The sequence below is a fragment of the Tamandua tetradactyla genome, chromosome 18, assembly GCF_023851605.1.
Source record: "Tamandua tetradactyla isolate mTamTet1 chromosome 18, mTamTet1.pri, whole genome shotgun sequence".
NCBI classification, from domain to species: domain Eukaryota; kingdom Metazoa; phylum Chordata; class Mammalia; order Pilosa; family Myrmecophagidae; genus Tamandua; species Tamandua tetradactyla.
The window spans coordinates 63,199,822-63,219,796 of record NC_135344.1 but is presented as its reverse complement, the minus strand read 5'-3'; the positions used below and the strand labels follow the sequence as shown (position 1 = coordinate 63,219,796).

General features: G+C 35.1%; 1 protein-coding gene, 1 non-coding gene and 1 pseudogene across 3 annotated transcripts in view; 1 reads left to right on the top strand and 2 right to left on the bottom strand.

Moving 5' to 3' along the window:
* Positions 1-19,975, top strand: part of THOC1 (THO complex subunit 1) — a 54,694-nt gene that overhangs the window by 3,913 nt on the left and 30,806 nt on the right. For both annotated transcript variants that reach the window (XM_077135847.1, XM_077135846.1), the window contains exons 5-9: positions 2,941-3,059; positions 3,514-3,562; positions 3,921-4,016; positions 16,721-16,803; positions 18,869-18,942. In XM_077135847.1, coding sequence (XP_076991962.1) covers positions 2,941-3,059; positions 3,514-3,562; positions 3,921-4,016; positions 16,721-16,803; positions 18,869-18,942 — 421 coding nt within the window. The remainder of the gene's footprint in view (positions 1-2,940; positions 3,060-3,513; positions 3,563-3,920; positions 4,017-16,720; positions 16,804-18,868; positions 18,943-19,975) is intronic.
* Positions 6,543-7,236, bottom strand: LOC143662269 (calcyclin-binding protein pseudogene; annotated as a pseudogene).
* Positions 17,962-18,033, bottom strand: TRNAE-UUC (transfer RNA glutamic acid (anticodon UUC)). Its single transcript has one exon. It is a non-coding gene; the product is annotated as a tRNA-Glu (tRNA).

The following is a 19,975-nucleotide window of genomic DNA, read 5'->3' as shown; positions in this document are numbered from 1 at the left end:
AGCTGGGACATGAGGGATGATGAGTTTGTCAGGCAGAAACAGAAGGGAATAACTGCAAAATTCAGAATAGCTGGAGAACTGTATGAAGGGGAAGGGAAGGAGGATAGTGAGAGTGGTAAGAAAGAGGCAGGAAGGGTAGGCTAGGTTCATTTATAAAGGACCTTGTATACTGGGCTAAAGAAGAGATATGGAAGAAGAATTGGATAAGTAGAGACTGCTGACAGGAAAACTAGGTAGGGGACTGTTGAAATGGGGCAGTGGCACATAGTAAATAAGTAGTGCCTAACGCATAGTAGGAACACATTAAATATTTGCAGGAAAAACAGATGAAAAAACAGTTTGCCAGCAGTCTTCTTTAATTAAAATACTTTAAAAGTGTTTGATTAAAATATTCATTTAACTAAATCAGATAATATGTGATAAACTATAAAGCATTATTAACATGTTATTTTATTATTACTTAGTCCTACAAAAACTGAAGCACACAAGGTAAAAGTGGTCTTCCAGTATAGTAGCACACTTTTTGTGAACTTAAATATAGTTCATAAATTCTGATTTTAAGTGTTATGTGAGCTGCTTATCCATTCATTCATTAAATATATTTAAGTGGGTTCCACTATGGCAGTTTTCTTTGCCCAGTTTCTGTCAGTTTGCAGTGTGTGTTTAGTTCATTGATTGATCTATTACTCTTGTAGGCCGGTAATGTTTTTGACACTTGAAGTTGTACATAGTCTGTACTTAACGACTTTTACTTTATTGGAGAAAAATGAGGACTTATGAACTTAAACTTCTGTAAATAAAGGTTTAAATGCCTTTTTACTTTAGGGGAACAAATTCTTGAGAGATTATTATTGTATTGTCTATTTCTGTGACATATTTTCCAATTGTTTGTGAATATATTTTATTAAATTTAACTCAGTAGATCTCTACTGAGGTGCTATTCTGTGTCAGTCACTTTACTGGGTAAAACATACAAAAATACCACCCTTAAAAAGCTTATAGTCTAGATAACAAAGATAAATAGTTAAGATGATAAATACCATAATAGAATCATGGGTCATTGTGCTTGAGAAGCATAGGTGAGGTGACCTGCCCCAAAGTATCTGGGGGTGTTTTTCAGAGGAGCTGACATTTAATCTGTGAAAAATGAAATAGTAATTCACCATGTGATAAAGGGGGAAAGAAAATATTAACAAACTGTGGGGCTATGAGCATAACAAGGTGTGGGGAGACTGAAGAGGGGTATTTGTGGCCAAAGTGACGGTCAGACAAGTTATTGCAGAAGCTAGCACATGTGTGGTTAACGTTCCAGGGGATTCTGCTATAACTCAGTGGTTCCCACACCTGCCAGCTCATCAGAACCATCGGGAAATCTATTTTAAAATGAGATTCTCAGGCCTTACTTAGTTCTACTGAATCAGAATGTCTTGGGGATAGAATCAAGAAAATGATTTTAAATTCTATAATTAAGGTGAATTAAAGTTATGCTAAACTATACTGCAGTTAAATATGCTTTTAGATTCTTAGATGTACAAGACACATAGTTTTCACAGAGTCTGTGTATTGTAAAGGACTTCAGAGGTCATCTGTCCAATTTCATCTCTCCTTCCTAGCCTGACTCAGGTGGACATCCAGCCTGTGCTAGAACATGCCCATTGAGGGGAGCTCAGTGTTTCATTCCTCTGTTAGGCAGTTGTCTTAAGGTTGCCCTTGTACTGAGTTGAAATTTGCTGCCCTGCTTCTTCTACCCATTGGTTCTAGGCAGTGTCCCTCTTAAAAGTAACAGCCAAATTGAGCATCATGATTCTAATGTGATTTTACCAGGTTAGAGTACAGCTGGAAATATTACTTCTTTTTTCTGAAGTACTGTACTAATTCAGTGTTTTGGACTTCAAAAGTGCTCCTAGATGTTTTTCATATACCATGTTATGTGTTTAGGAAACACGTTATGTGTTAATAAATACTCATTGACTCAAAATAGAAGGAAGAATGAGCAGAGGGATAAAAGTATTTTTCAGTTAGCCTGAATGACCTTTTTCTTAAGAAAGGTCTTTGCTTTTCTTAAATTACATTGATTTTAGAGATAAACGGTTACTTTCTACCTTGCCATTCTTTCCCCTGAAAACAATACTGCTATTTCAAATATTTAATCGTTCTTGAAATCAGTATCAAACTTTTCTGTTATCTTTTTAGAAGATATTCTTTTCAAATCACAAAGGCAATTTAGCAATATTATAGAACATCTAGAAATGATTTAAAAAGGGAAAATAATGGTTATAAATCCTCTACATTAAAAATCTACCATTCATTTTGGTATATGATTTTAGTTTCTCTAGTCTTTTAAAAAAATTTGTTGTTTTAACCATAGTATGCATACAGTTTTGAAATCCTGCCTTTCTCACTTAACATTATATCATAAGCCTTTTTCCAAGTTATTAGGTTCATTATAATCATCGTTTTTAATTGGCTGCGTTATATTCTTTTGAATAGCTTAGTGGTGAAGAAAACATCCTGTGGAGCCAGACTGCCTGGGTTCGTATCCCAGCTCTACCACTTACTGGCTCTGTGAGCTTAGGCAAGTTTTTTAACCTCTCTGTGTTTCAGTTTTCCCAATCTATAAAATGGGGTTAATCATAGTATCTACTTCATAGGGTTAAAGTCTTTAGTATATTTAAAGCACTTAGTGTGCCTGACATATAGTAAATGCTCTAGAAGTGTTATCAGGAATTATCTCATTGTTATTGAATACACATATCAAAAATTACTTCAATATGTCCCATTTTCTGGATGTTTAGGTTGCTTCTGTTTCTTATCCTTACAAACAAAGCCTTGCTATAAGTGACTAAATGTACTGTTAAAGATGTTCTTTAGAATTATTTTTATAGGCTATTTTCCTATACTTTTTTTAAAATTTTAAATTGGCTTGTGTTCCACTTGAAGGTATTTGTACAGCATCTACACCTTTTGTATTGTTGGGAGATGTTTTGGATTGTCTTCCTTTGGATCAGTGTGACACAATATTCACTTTTGTGGAAAAAAATGTTGCTACTTGGAAATCAGTAAGTGTCTTAGTTTCTTTCTTTTACTGTTAACATTATGTTTCTTTAGCTCCAGACTTCTGATAGGAGATTTTTTTCCCTTATATTTCTAATATTGTCAATTGCCAAAAGTTTGTCCCTCATAAACAATTAGGATAATATACTGTGCTCTCTTGGCAGAACCAAGTAAGAGTCATGTATGGAGAAAAACTTGGAAGTGCAAAATTTGATATAGTAGTGGTAATTAACTTAAAAATGCATATTTTCAGATGTTAAAAACAGTTATTTAGTATCATATTTATCTTAGATATGAGAAAAATTTTTTATTTCATTGATGATGATATTTGCTTTTAAAAGTGAAAGTGGCATAGTAGATACTAGGACATGTTAATGTTCTTTAAAATTTTGCTCCTGTGACTTATTTTTGCTCCTGTGACTTATTAGACAATAGTAATAATTTCTTCCTCAATTTCAGAATACATTCTATTCAGCTGGGAAAAATTATTTACTACGTATGTGCAATGGTAAGTAACTTTTTTTAAAAAAGTAAATATGGCTAGAAAAACAGCCAATTTCAAATAGGGTAGTACCTTCATTTTTGTGTAATAGTCTTATTTAAGCTAATATTCACTTTAAAATGTTTCTGTTCTGCATATAAATTAACTTAATTAAAAATGGAAATATTTAGTAAAGCTTATCTTGCTCATTCTAAAACTTGTTTTATTCCTAATTTTTCAATAGTTTTTGAGACAATGGTTTCTACTCCCATTTTGAGAACTGTTGCTTTAGAAAAATACTCTTAAAAGACCAGTTAATGAAATTTAAGTATGGTTGTAACACAGTGAGCTCTTCTGTGTAACCTTCATTTCCATATATCATTAGATCTCCTAAGAAGATTATCTAAATCCCAGAATACAGTCTTTTGTGGACGAATTCAGCTCTTTTTGGCCAGGCTTTTCCCTTTATCTGAGAAATCAGGTGAGCTTTTATACATTATATAAATGCTTTGATGGAAAATCTTTTCCAGTTTTTAATGCCTTAGAATCTGTTGTAATGATAACGGGGAAAATGGTTCTAAAAATTGGAAGATACTAGAAAATTGCCACTATTTTGTTTTGCTTATAGTTATATCAGTGTATACTTGTGTCTAATATAGGAAATCCTGAAACAGAGACATTGTTTCTTTATGTTCAGAACTTTTTAATAATAATGTGCAGTTAAATAACTCTGAAACAGCTTCTGTATTTCATTTTATAATGTATGCCTCTATTTTTGCTTCAATTTTCTCCCACAGTCACTACTGTTTAGCCACATTTACGTGCTTTTAGTTTATTTAATGTTTTTATTTAAGAAAACAATACACTTAGAACGATCAAAAATGAATCTTAGCTTAACCATAGGCATATTTAAATAAAGTATCCAATAATCATTGTAAAGCCTATGTTTGTGCAGTAAGTTTCATAAACCAATTTAAAATTAAGGCAACAAGGAAAAAATCTACAAATTCAGATAGCAAAAACTTCTTAAATTCTAAACACTAACTTAGATACCATATGATCAGCTGTAAAACCATATATATTCTCAAAATATCAAGTAGAAAGTTCTTTCAAATATCTGCATTGCTATAGTAATGACCTATGTTACTAATTATTTTCCTGATTTCAGGAAGAGAGGTATTTTTTTGTTTTTTCTTTTTTTCTTTTTTTGGGAATTGCATGGTTTTGGAATCGAACCCAGGTCTCCCACATGGCAGGCAAGAATTCTAACACTGAACTACCTTTGCACCACCTGTACTTTGATGTTTTTTAAAATTATTGTGGTAACAAATATATAAGATAACATTTCTCATTTTAACCCATTTTAAGTATACAATTTAGTGATGTTAATTACATTCACAATGTTCTGCTAGCAGTGCTACCATCCATTACCAAAACTTTTCCATCACCCCAAACAGAAACTCTACTAATTAAGCATTAACTCTGCATTCCCATTCCTCTGGTACCCTGTAATCTGCTTTTTGTCTCTATGAATTTGCATATTATACTTATTTTATGTTAGTGAGATCATACAGTATTTGCCCTTTAGTGTTTGGCTTATTCCATTCGACATAATGTCTTCAGGTTTCATCCATGTTGTATGTATCAGAATTTCATCCCTTTGTACAGCTTACTAATATTCCATGGTATGTATATACACATATTTTGTTATCCATTCATCCACTGAGGGAACTACTCAGTTGCTTCTACCTTCTGGCTTCTGTAAATAATGCTACTGTAAACATTGGTGTACAGATATCTGCTGTCAGTTGTGTGTATTCCAAGAAGTGGGTTTGCCAAATTATATGGTAATTCCATTCTTAACTTTCTGAGGACCCGCCAAACAGATATATATTCTTTAGTCTTTTCTTTAGTACAGGTCTGCATTTTTGTCTAATAATCTTAATTTCTCCCTCATTCTTGAAGAATAGTTTTAGTAGTTTTAAGATACTAGGTTGGCCCTCAATACTGGATTTCATCTTGTGGAAGATAACCATCACTTTGTTGTCTGTTTTCCATTATTCTATAGAGAAGTCAGATGTCTACCTTCTTTTAAAATAATCTGGATTTTTTTTTCTCTGCCTTTGAAGATTTTCTTTTCTCTTGGTTTTGCTCAGTTTCATAAGATTTCTTTTTATTTAGCTTGCTTAAAATTTACAGGCATTTTGAATCTGTTGATTGGTGTCTTTCATTTATTTGTAAGAAATTTTAACCATTGTTTCTTTATAAAGGTGGACACACCTTTCTCTTTTTCTCTTTCTGGAACTCCAGTTAAGCATCCATTGTTCCTTCTCACTGTATCCTCTGTCTCTTACTGTTTCTGTATTTTTCATCTCTGTCTTTTTCTACCATATTCTGGATAATTTCTTCAGAACAGTGTTTCAGTTCACTTGCCTCTTCAGCTATGAATGATCCTTTGTAAAATGTGGCTAATGAGTTCCTAATTTAAGTTACTGTATGTTTCATTGTATTATATTTTTCATATCTGTAAAGTCATTTTTTTTTAATTCTGTCACTTTGTAGTTTTTCTTCCATCGCAATCTTTATAAGCTTGTTTTATAATTTTTAAACATAGTAAGCATTGTTATTTTGTTGTTTGTATCTGATATTTTCAGCAACTTAGTTTTTGTGGGTCTGTTTCTGCTGTTTCTCATTCATGATGTCCTGTTTCTTTTTTTCCTTATTAGGCAAGACTTGCTTTTTAATAATTCAAGCAAGAATGTAGCATAACCCTTTGTTGAACAGAATGACCAGGTGTACTAAGGAAATCATCTTTGGATGAAGTGTTTAATAAGCACAATTCTATTTAAATAAATCCTCCAGTAGGAGATGGATAATTCATTGCCTTTACTTGCAGGAAGGCTATATAAGTAATTAGCTGGCAAACTGTATCTGTGCAGCTCCCCAACGTTCCCTTATTGGAAATATCCTATTTCCACATCGCAGTTCCCAAAAGAACCTTTAAGTCTCAAAATTCTGTGTCTCCTTTGGCTTGCTTCTCTCTTGATTCTACTCACACTTTATTAATGGTTCGCTTCATATCATCATCTCCATCTTCATAAATTTTCTTTAGAATATTCATCAATCCCTCACTAGGACCTGTTTCAGTGTCATAGGAGGGCTTTTCTTTTTCTTTGCATTCTTTTTCAACCTGAGTTAGGTAGTCCCACCGTGTGTTTTCTGCTTTCTTTCTACATAAGATAAGAATTGTATCAGTCTTGACTTTTTTTGAACTGCCTTCCGCAGAGATGGGTTTCAAGAGGTTGTTCACAATCATGGAATAATTCTTCCCATTTAGATTCTTCACCAGAAGATAAGATGACCTCTCTGTGAACTGCACTTGCACATTCTCAGTGGGGACCTGATGAACTCCACTTAAAGTAATGTAGATTTTCACAAACTTAACCTGATTGATCCCATCCGTAATTACTGATTTTTACTGTGTATCCTGTTGTAGTGGGAGCAACCACAGCTGCTGGCTTTTCATTTTCCAGAGGTTCTGCTTTCCCCTGTGACTTCTGCTGCATCTTGTTCTTGATTTCCATCTCAACTTTGGATTTTTCAGTTGTAAGTGCATCACGTATTCTTTTTCTAGTGGCCTTTTCCAGCAATACCTTCACCTCTTCCAGGTCTTTTTGTAGCTCTTCCAAAGCTGAAGCCATAGTCAGGCTAGGTCAGGCCAAAGTCCCGAGCTGCAGCCGTGCGGGAAAAGGAACAGGAAACACTGTACGAACACGCTCGCCCTGAAAGCAGTCCGTACAGAATCGGGGAGCAGTGCCCGCAGCGGGTGAGCACACCGACCAAATCACGGATCACCTCCAGCATGCAGAGCATCTTGAACTTTCGCGACTCAGCCTGTCCTGTTTCTTTTTTTCTTGTTTGGGGTGGGGGGTGGGGGGGTGTTGCGTGGTTCGGGAATTAAACCTGTATCTCCCACATGGCAGACAAGAATTTTACTATTCAGCTACCCTTGCACCACCTTGCTGCTTTTTGTTTCTGGTTATCTTTGGATGATATATTTAAGAAGATGTTTGAGGGAGGAATTGTGAAGCCTAGGATAAATACCTTCTACAGATAGAATTTTCATTGCTTCCGCCAGGAGTCTTTAAAGGGGGTACAACCAGTCCTGGGTTTACTTAATCCAGCCTCATTCAGTCATGAGGTTCCCATGATCTCCAAGAAGACTTGACACTGGGCTGCAGTTTGGTTCATCATTACCTAAAGTTCTCAGCTATGAAGATGGTTCACTGTGGGATTTATCATTTTAATTAGATTCCCTATCCTCCTTTTTTTTTTCGACCATAATGGAGAAATTTATTTGTAGATTTGCTATTCTATTCCTTGTTTTCAAGGTCTATTTAATAAAAACATGAAATACAAAGTAGGCAGTAAATTCATGTATCTGGATTATGGTATAATCAACTTGAATAATTACAACAAAAACTTAGTCATCTGTCTCTAAAAGATACCCTTAAAGGAATTCGTGAATACTCTTTCACAGGAGATTGATTAAATTAATATTCTTATGCTGTTCATGTGTGCATCACAAGAAGTATTATTAGGTCTACTGGCTATTACTCATTCAGGACAAAGTAATTTTGATTCTCCGAATTCTGATATTCCAATGTCAGGTGATTTAAAATATATCTAAGTTTTTTGTGTATACAAATGGACTCGTGAAAACACATCTTGAAAATGTCTCAATACACCATGGAAAATCAGCTTTATTAAATGCACCAGATGAGTAATCTAAGTATTTGTACACAATGTTATGCAAAAAATACTAAATTTACTTTGTATATGTACATAGCATCTCTTGTACATGTATGGTATAGAGTATAGTATATTCTATAATGTCCATTATGTACAGAATTTACAAAAAGAATATTTCACACATCATAATTTAATATATCACTAATATAGTATATAATAATACATGCCAGCACTTCTTGAGCACTTATTAAGCACAGGGCCCTCTTCTAAGCATTTAATTATCTTCCAAAATTATACCACTTCTAAGTGGTGAGGATGAAATTCAAATCTGAGTACCTCATCCACCCTTATCTGCTTCCGTATGTCACAAACATAGTAGCAAGATTAATGCACACATCATTTCATTTGAAAATTGATGATATCTCCCAGTTTTCCCATAAAATAAAGAACTGAAAGACTTATTAGTTAGAAATTCTGTGAAAACATGGTTCTTCCATGATCCTGGTTGTGGTAGGTGGAATAATGCACGCGAAAACACAATATTGTTCCTAATCCACATACCTGTGGGTATGACCCCATTGTAAATACAAACTTTGAAGATGTCATTTTTGGTGAAGTTGTAGCAAACTTAACCAGGCAGGAACTTGACCAGATCACTGGTGGTGTTATAAAAAGAACAGAAGTCAGAAAGGGGAGAAAAATGCTAAAAGATGGGAGGCAGAAATAGAAGCTTAGGAATTTTAAGGGTCACCAGACCCAGCAACAGAATTCTGTAGTCTTTAGGGAGAAAATAAACTTTGCCAATACCCGGATTTCCAGCTTGATCTAGCTTGTATGCCTTGAGTCTATAAATTACCTCTGTTTAAGCTAACACAGTGTAGTACTTGTGATACTAGGTCAAGCAAGCTATGACAGTGTCTAAGTCTCCCTGTCTTCCTATCTGGCCTCCTGCTTGTTTCATATCAAGCTCTGAACCTTTCCTATAACCTGCTCTGTTCTCTATTATATGTTGAATCTCAAAAGTGTAATCACCATCTAAATTCAAGATTGTTGCACTAGCTGCAAATGCTTTTTTTTTAAATTTTTTATTAATTAAAAAAATTACGAGCAACGCAAAACATTCCCAACACATACACTCAGCAGTTCACAATATCATCACATAGTTGCATATTCATCATCATGATCATTTCCCAGAACATTAGCATCAATTCAGAAAAAGATATAAAAAGACAACAGAAAAATATAACAAACAGAAAAAAAAATTTTACAGGCCATACCCCTTACTGATCCCTTTCATTGATCACTAGCATTTCAGACTAAATCTATTTTAAAATTTGTTCCCCCTAATATTTATTTTTATTCCATATGTTCTCTCATCTGTTGACAAGGTAGATAAAAGGAGTATCAGACACAAGGTTTTCACAATCACACAGTCACATTGTGAAAGCTATATCATTATACAATCATCATCAAGAAACATGGCTACTGGAACACAGCTCCACATTTTCAGGCAGTTCCCTCCAGCCTCTCCATTACATCTTGGATAACAAGGTGATATCTACTTAATGCATAAGAATAACCTCCAGGATAACCTCTCAACTGTTTGGAATCTCTCAGCCATTGACACTTTGTCTCATTTCACTCTTCCCCCTTTTGGTCAGAAGGTTTTCTCAGTCCCTTGATGCTGGGTCTCAGCTCATTCTAGAGTTTTTCTCAGTCCCTTGATGCTGAATCTCAGCTCATTCTGGGATTTCTATCCCACACTGCCAGGAAGATCCACAACCCTGGTAGTCATGTCCCACGTAGACAAGGGGAGAGTGGTGAGTCTGCTTGCTGTGTTGGCTGGAGAGAGAGGCCACATCTGAGCAACAAAAGAGGTTCTCTTGGGGGTGACTCTTAGGCTTAATTTTAAGTAAGCTTGACTTATCCCCTGTGGGGTTAACTTTCATATGAACAAACCCCAAGCCTGGGGGCTCAGCCTATAGCTTTGGTTGTCCACACTGCTTGTGAGAATATCAAGAATTCAACTTGGAGAAGTTGAGTTTTCCCCTGTTCTCACTATTCCCTGAAGGGGACTTTGCAAATACTTTTCCACTCACTGATCAAATCACTCTGGGATTCATCAGGGCATCACCTGGACAAACCAACAAAATCGCATGTCCTATACAAAGTCCCAAGTACTTAAGGTGTTCAATCAACTGTCTACATAAGTTACATTAGGAGATGCACTAGTCAAAGTATAGATTTGTACCAAATAAACATTTTTTGCTTTAGTCTCACACAGTTGAAATTTTAAAATATTAAGTACCATCTGTTTTCAGCACACTGCAGTAATGACATTCTTTTGTTCTTCCTCATGCAAAAACACTTTTTAAATTTGTGCATTTAGTCGCTATCATTATACGCTCTAGGCATTCCTAGATTATACCAGCTCAATCTTTATCGTCTATCTTTCTTTGTGATTTCATTTATGCCCCAGCCCTCCTTCCTCTATCATTCTCATATGCAGCTTCATTCAGTGTTTTAACATAATTGTATTACAGTTAGGTAATATTGTGCTGTCCATTTCTGAGTTTTTATATTCAGTCCTGTTGCACAATCTGTATCCCTTCAGCTCCAATTACCCAATATCTTACCCTATTTCTATCTCCTGATGGTCTCTGTTACCAAGGAAATATTCCAAGTTTATTCACTAATGTCAGTTCATATCAGTGAGACCATACAGTATTTGTCCTTTTGTTTCTGGCTAATCACACTCAGCATAATGTCCTTAAGGTCCATTCATGTTGTTACATACTTCATAACTTTATTCTGTCTTACAGCTGCATAATATTCCATCTTATGTAAATGTCACAGTTAGTTCAGTCAACTGTCTGTTGATGAACATTTTGGCTGTTTCCATCTCTTGGTAATTGTTAATAATGCTGCCATAAACATTGGTGTGTAAATGTCCATTTGTGTCCTTGGCCTTGTGTCCTTTGAGTAGAGACAGCATATAGATGGGTCCTGTTTTTTAATCCATTCTACCAGTTTATGTCTTTTGGTTGGGGAGTTTAACCCATTAACATTTAGTGTTATTACTGCATGGGTAGTACTTTCTTCTACCATTTTGCGTTTTGGATTTTATATGTCATATCTAGTTTTCCTTCATTTTACCTTTACTCATAGGCTCCCTTTCTACACTCTTCTCCACACCTCTCTCTTCTGTCTTTTCGTATCTGTCTCTAGTGCTCCCTTTAGTATTTCTTGCAGAGCTGGTCTCTTGGTCACAAATTCTCTCAGTGATTTTTTTGTCTGAAAATGTTTTAATTTCCCCCTCATTTTTGAAGGACAATTTTGCTGGATATAGAATTCTTGTTTGGCAGTTTTTCTCTTTTAATAATTTAAATATATCATCCCGCTGTCTTCTCACCTCCATGATTTCTGATGCGAAATCTTACACATAGTCTTATTGGGCTTCCCTTTTATGTGATGGATTGCTTTTCTCTTGCTGCTTTCAAGATCTTCTCTTTCTCTTTGACCTCTGACATTCTGATTATTAAATGTCTTGGAGTATGTCTATTTAGATCTATTCTCTTTGGGGTACGCTGCACTTCTTGGATCTTTAATTTTAAGTCTTTCTTAAGAGTTGGGAAATTTTCAGTGATAATTTCCTCCATTAGTTTTCCTCCTCCTTTTCCCTTCTCCTTCTGGGACACCCACAACACGTATATTCGTGCGCTTCATATTGTCTTTCAGTTCCCTGAGTCCCTGCTCATATTTTTCCATTTTTTTCCTATAGTTTCTGTTTCTTGTTGGATTTCAGATGTTCCATCCTCCAGTTTAGAAATCCTATGTTCTGTCTCTTCAAATCTACCATTGTAGGTTTCCATTGTTTTTTTATCTCTTCTACTGTGTCTTTCATTCCCATAAGTTCTGTGGTTTGTTTTTTCAGACTTTCAGTTTCTTCTTTTTTTTCTTTCCTTGCCTTCTTTATATCTTCCCTCAATTCATTGATTTGGTTTTAGATGAGGTTTTCCATATCTCTTCGTACATTCTGAATTAATTGTTTCAGCTCCTGTATGTCATTTGAATTGTTGGTTTGTTCCTTTGACTGGGCCATTTCTTCAATTTTCCTAGTGTGATTTGTTATTTTTTGCTGGCGTCTAGGCATTTAATTACCTTAATTAGTTTATTCTGGAGATTGCTTTCACTTCTTTTACCTAGGGTTTTCTTTCTGGATGATTTTGTTGTCTGTGTGTTCTTTGACTTTCAGTTCAGCTTTTTCTGGACCTCTAGCTTAGGTTTTGTTTAACAGAGGAGAATTTTTCAGTTCTTGTTTCTTGCCCTGCTTGTATGGTGCCTTCCCCCCACACACACACTTAGGAAGGTCTACTTAGATATTATAGACCCCAGCCAGATTTTCCCAGACCAAACTGGCCTCCTATCAGGAGGAAAGAGTCACCTATGTTGGTTTTCCCTGAGGGTGAGACCCAGCAGGTTGAAAGACTTTCCTGTGAAGTCTCTGGACTCTTTTTTTCTTATCCTGCCCTGTGTGTGGCGCTTGTCTGACTGCAGGTCCCACCAGCATAAGATGATGCGGTACCTTTAACTTTGGCAGACTCTCCCTGCTAGGGGCGTGGTGGAGACAGAGGAGAGGTTGTAGGCTGGTTTTAATGGTTTCAAATTACCAAGCCCTGAGGTCTGAATTCCTTGAGGGAGGGATTCCACCTGAGTTGGGCTTCACCCCTCCCCTGGGGAAGGCACAGGCTCCAGACAAGCCCCCAAAAGAGCTCACTTCTGCCTATGCCTAGGGCCATTGCAGCCTGAAAAGTCCTGCCACTGTATCCAGAGGCAGTCAAGCCTTTGTAGATACACAGCCACAAAAACCTCTGTTTCCTTCTCTTTTTTTCCCCCCTTTTTCTGTCAGTCCTGCCCTCTTGGCGCCAGCGCAAAAATGAGCAACCTCTGCTTTGATCAGGTTCACCTAAGCTGGGGGCCTATTTTTAGTAGTCAGAATTTGTTAATTATTTCCACAATTGGCATTTGATTGTGCTCAGTTCCTGCTGCTGGTAAAGTCCTTTCCTTTCCCCTCTGGGAAGCGGCCTGTGGGGGAGGGGCACTGGCCACCGCAGCTTTGGGAACTCACGGTTCTAGGGGTTGCTTGCAGCCGGTCCAGCTGGTCCAGACTGGGGTACACTGTGTGTCTGGTCACTGACGTGGCCCCAGGAGCTGTTCTGTACTGTTTCTGGTTATTTAGTAGTTGTTCTGGAGGACAAACTAAAACGCGTACATTGTTAAGCCGCCATCTTGACCCGGAAGCCCCCCCCATCTTCCTTGGGCCCGCAGATTTTTATCATCCTAACTCCAGAAAGTTGCTGAAGGAGCGTCTTACTTTTGCAACTGATTCCACCTGGTAAGCAGCTGTCCTCAAGGCAAAACTGTCTTTGGATGCTATTCATACATTATTTTTCAGCCTTCTCATGGACTTTTGTAAGATGTTGCCTCACTATCTTGTCAGCTCTTTATTGTTTTAAAGAAAATCTTTGTTTCATTGTCGGAAACAGTGCTATGTTATGTACGTTCTATAAATATTTATAGAATTATATCCAGATTTTTAGTTGTTTTAGTAGGAGAGTTAATCTGAATAATTCAGCCTTCCATTTCTGGAAATCTCACTTTTTTATTGCCTTTTTAAAAATCAGCTTTGTTGAGATACAATTTATATACCGTATAATTCACCCATTTAGTGTGGACAGTTAATAGTTTTTATTGTTCAGCTATCACACAGTCTAATTTTAGAACATTTTCATCTGCCCTAAGAAGAGCACCATACCCTTTAGCTATCATTTCCCCTTTTTCTCACATGTAACTTTTTGCTCAAGGCCTAAACAACCATTAATCTACATTTTGATCCCTATAAGTTTTCTTATTCCGGATATTTCATATAAATGGAATCATACAATGTGTGGTCCTTTGTGACTGGTTTCTTTCACTTAGCATAACATTTTCAAGATAAATTCATGTGGTTGGGTATATCAGAACCCAGGTCTCTGGTATGACAGGTGAGAACTCTGCCTCCTTAGCCACTGTGGCCCGCCCACTTTATTTTTATGCTTGAGTAATATTCCATTGTATGGCTATATCACATTTTCTTTATCCATTCCTCAGCTGATGGACATTTGGGTTATTTGCACTTTAGAGCTGTTATGAACAGTTTTGTACGAGTTTTTGCATAGACATGTCTTCATATCTCTTGGATATATGTGTAGGAGTAGAATTTCTGGATCATATGGTAATCCTGTGTTTAACATTTTGAAGAATGCCAAACAGTTTTTCAAAGTGACTGTGCCATTTTATATTAACTTCAGCAACATACTTGGGATGCAGTTTCTCCACGTTTGGGATGCAGTTTCTCCACGTTTTTGCCAACACTATTTGTTGTCTGTGTTTTTGATTATATCCCTCTCTGATTTTATCTCATTGTGGTTTTTATTTGATTTGATGCCTAATTGCTAAAGATAATGAGCATCTTTTCGTTTTAATGTCTTTTTAGGAAAAATGTATAGTCATATCCTTTGCTGATTTTTAGTATTGGATTATTTGTCTTTTCATTGTCTAATATTTCTTTATATACTGTGTATACAAGTTCTTATCAGATTTATGATCTGCAAATATTTTCTCTCATTCTGTGGATTGTCTTTTCACTTGATGATGTTTTTAGCACAAAGGTTTTAAATTTTGATGTAGTTTAATTTACCCGTTTTTTTAATTTGTTACTTGTGCTTTTCGTGTGTCTTATCTCAGGAACCATTGCCTAACCCAAGATAACATGATTTCTTGTAGGAGTTTTAGCTCTGGCATTTAGATCTATGATCCATTTTGAGTTAATTTTTGTGTATGATGTGATGTAGGGGTCCATTTTCATTCTTTTGCATGTGGATAACCAATTATCCCAGCATCATTTGTTGAAAACTTTTTTTTCTCCATTGAACTGGAGTGTATGTATGTCTGTCTGTCTATCTCTCTTTCTTTCTTTCTTTCTTTCTTTTATTAGGGAAGTTGCTCTGCAGAAAGATCATGCAGAAAATACCGTTTACCTTCTTTTTATACCTTCAAAATAAAGGTTGTTACCTTAGGACCTTGGCACTGACTCTTTCCTCTTTCTGGAAACATTTTGTTCATTATCATCATATTACTAATTTTTGCTGTCACTCAAATCTCAGTTTAAATTTCACCTCAGTGAGGCTCTCCTTGACCATCTAATTTAAACCCACCACCTCAATCACCCATTATCACCAACTGATTTCAAATATCTCAGTATCTAACACTATCCAGTATTTTCAGTGTGTTTGTGTTGTTCGCTTATATATACTCCGTGTCTACATCGGGGCTGGGCACCTAGTCACCATTTTTTAAGTGTGTGATAAGTAAATAGAAGGTGATAGAATAGCTAGAAGGCAGAAGATACTTTGAGGGTATTTAAATATCTTTTTTTCCCTTAAATTTTTGCCCATTAATTTTAGCATTTATCAGTAATCTGGAATTCTAATAGTGTATTTCTCTTTCTCTCATTTCTTCTACATTTATTAATTGGAATTCTTCCATAAGGAAGAATTGTGTCTTCTCCCATTTATTTGTTAATTCAGTCATCTTTATCAGTATGGACTAATGGGTATTTATTTTATTCTCTGGATTTTATATCCCAAGGTATATTTTGTGACTGCCAGTTTTCGCCATTTAAAGCTCTTCTAAGTTTTACAGGCAAGAGCATATAGTCCAGGCTGATCTTGTTTTCTCCTTGCCCCAGCCCTGGAATCACTTCTCCAGAGTCCTGGTTCTTTTTACTTAAGAATGATATCTAGAAGCCAAGATATGAGCCACTGGGGTATCATTGCTTCTAGACCCTTTCAGTTTACAAAGCTAAGAAATGTATGTGTGTATGCTAACCTATGTATACATACATATTTATATTTAATTTTGCATCTATCTTAATGCATTTTTATTTAAAAAAAAACAAAACCGTAAGATCATACTGATACTTATGAGTCTAGTCCAGCATCAGTAGACCTGTAACTTCTTTGTCTGTCAGTGAGAAACCTGACTCTCATTAAACACAATACATTTACTTACTTGTTATATATCTGTACTTTCTGATGAATGTAATTTACATTTATGCTTCAGCACATATTATACATACTGGATTCTGTGGGTCTGTTTTTAAATATTTGTTAATAATAAGAATCACCTATATCTGTTAAAGTATTTGTAGAATTCTTTTTAATCTACAGGCACCTCTAAGAGGTGAGTTTTACAAAGAATTTACAAGTGTGGTGTTGCTACCTCCATCTTTTGTATAATTATGCAGGTAGTCATTTATGTGTTTTAGTTATATTCTTAAACAAGTTCGGGTGTTTAGGAGATTTGTTTTGAAAAAACTTTTTTTTTTAATAGGTCTTAACTTGCAGAGTCAATTTAATCTGGAAAATGTCACTGTTTTCAATACCAATGAACAGGAAAGCACACTGGGTCAGAAGGTGAGCTGATATGAAATCTTCTAACAGAATATATTTTTGTTTGTTTTTGAGATAACTCATGTGAATAGGACCTTTAAATCATCCAAAATTTAAAAACCTTTTATTTTATTTCCAGTTACAGAAATAATGTATATTTTTGTAAATAAAGCAAACAGTATAGAAATGTATAAAACAGACAGTACAACTACCCCATATTCCAAGACCCCAAAGACAGCTACTCTTATATTATCTTTCTTAAAGGACTTTTGTATGTGTATACAAACACATGTAATTTTTTTTTCCCAAAAATGAGGTCAGATATTTAAATAGTCTCTAATAGTAAAAATTTGGTAAGACCATTGCAGTGAATAATGTTGTTTCTATCGGTGCTAAATTACACAGGGATTTTCTTAGGATAAATTCAGTAAGTAAAATTGCTGGGTCAAATTATACACATATGTCTATATATACCAGTGGTACATGGAGAAAATCTGCATGTTTTCCTGCAGCCTCCCACCAACACTAGGAATTACTAGTTTTTAAAAAATCTTTGCTTAACTATATATAGTTGAAAATAAGTCTTTGTTTTAACTAACGTTTCCTTGATAATTAACAGAGTTGAGGTACTTCATGTATTTTTATTGGTATTATATTTTTCTTCTGTAAATTACCTGTTCATACCATTTGCTCATTTTATGGTTGAATTGTCTTTTTTCTGTTGATGGATAGAAACTCTTTATATAGAATAGTTATTAATTTATTATCTGTATATGGCAGATTTTTTCCCCTCCATTTATGGGTTTTCTTTTAATTTTATGATGCCTTTGTTGTAAAGAACTTAGAAATTTGGAAATAGTATTAACATTTGTTGATCTTTTGTTTTATTGATTCTGGTCTTGTGTCAAGGCTTCTACTCCACAAGATTATAAAAATCTCCTTTGTTTTCTTCTGATGCTTTTATGATCTATATCTATATATACATATAGAGTTTTTTATTCTTTAATTTAGGTGGCATGTTAGGATTTGGAATGCATTGGGTTATAACTTTATTTCTTTACAATTGGTGTACCAGTTACTTAGAACTGTTTCTTAAATAATCCGTCATTTGCCAATGGAGTTTTAGAGGTCATGAGTTATAAACAATTTTCCCTTTTTTTGACGGGGGACGGGTAGGGACGGTGCATGGTCTGGGACTCGAACCCAGGTCTCCCACATGAAAGGTGGACATTCTAACCACTGAACTACCCATGCACCAATTTTCTTTTTAAACATTATTTATGATATCTGAAAGACAGTCCACAATTGGCAGATTTTTGATAGAGTCATCACTATTCTTCATTTAAGGGCAAGTTAGAAATAATCAGGTAAATAATTTTATATAAATATATAATTAATATATAATTAGATAATTTTAAAGCTGTAACTAATATCTTACTGTAAAATAATCATACTATTTTTATGTAATTTATTGCTTAAAATTTAATTGTAATAAATATAGAAATGATGTTCACATTAAGAGTTTCCCGAAACCTATCTTTCACCTTTATGTATGTCTTAGATATATCTTAGACTATACCATGTAAACTTATTTTTTATTATGTACTGAAATCCTTCCACCTTCAGTCAGCATATTCTGAAGTATTCCCAGGTAGTAGGTGTTCCAGTGGTCAAATTAAACTTGTTTAAATTCAGTTTAAGTTTAGAGTTCTTAGTGCAGTTCTCATAGTCTTTAATATACTAATGATCTTCTCAGTTCTCTAAGAGGTCACTGTGTGTATCTCCTAAATATAATAGCCATAGACTCTTTATTCCCAGAGAAAATCTACCTATCATATTTTGAAAAGTGTTGGTTTAAATCTTTCCACTCTCTTTAAGACTGTCTTAAATCATTGTCATACTGTTCTTGGGTTCTTTTTTCCCATAAAATTCCCATTACCTTAAAGATGACTGACTGTAGGTCTAGACAGTTACTGTGACCAGACTTATCTAATAATGGTTGTCTGGCAGTGTGTGAATAACCTGTTATTTCACCATTTATCTACTACCTGACAACTTCATGACAGGTTGTACCTTTTTTTCAATTTAGCACACTGAGGATAGAGAAGAAGGAATGGATGTAGAAGAAGGCGAAATGGGAGATGATGAAGCTCCAACAACTTGGTGAGTTTTTTGTTTGTTTGTTTGTTTTAACGTTATTAAACTCTATTTAAAATATAGACCTTCTTTGACCATTTTTTTTTTTTTATAATCTTGGCAGGTTTTTTCTTTTTTTTTTATCATCACAATCAACTTTTCTTTTTTGTGAAAAATAACGTATATACAAAAAAGCAATAAATTTCAAAGCACATTGCAACAGTTAGTTGTAGAACTGATTTCAGTTTGGTGTGGGTTACAGTTCCACAATTTTAGGTTTTTACTTCTAGCTGCTCTAAGATACTGGAGACTGAAAGAAATATCAGTATAATCATTCAGCAATCATACTCATTTGTTAAGCCCTACTTGGTGAGTTTTTAGAACTTAAAATGTCTTGATTTACAAAGATAATGCCTTTCTATTTTATTGAGTACTGGAGTGAAGATAAAGAACAAAGAGGAAGGAAACAATTCTTATAGATTTCTTTTATTTGTAACTTTTATGTGTATTACTTAAAATAATAAACCCTGAATTACACATATAGTCTGTTATTTACGCAATCTACCTTATGCACATCTTCAAGATTTGAAAAGCCAACCACAAGCAGTCTTAGGAGCTCCCCCCTTTTCCCTTCCATTAAACTTTGTGGACCCAGAGTCCACAGGTATTGGGTTGACTTTTAGTGAAATAAGAGGGATAAGAAACCTATCACTCTCCTTCTCTCCCTTCTTACATCTGTCACTGTTTCTTATCTCATTCTCTATCCAATTTCTTCTTAGTGCTGGTTAGAAGAAATGAGGAAGGGAAAAGGGAAAGTATGAAGGAAAACTTTCCTTCACTAGCAGTCTTTCAGGTGTTTGAAGCCACGAATGTTATCATAAGTTGTAATTTGCAGAATTCCCATTATTACTCTCCAGAAGATCAAAAGGGGGTTCCTATTGCTGCCACCAGGGCTATAGTACAGGGAGATATATTCCTGGTATCCCAGATTTCAAATCCAAACATATCCCCACAGAGACATTGGAAATGGTATGGCTCCAATCTTCATGCCAATAGTTCG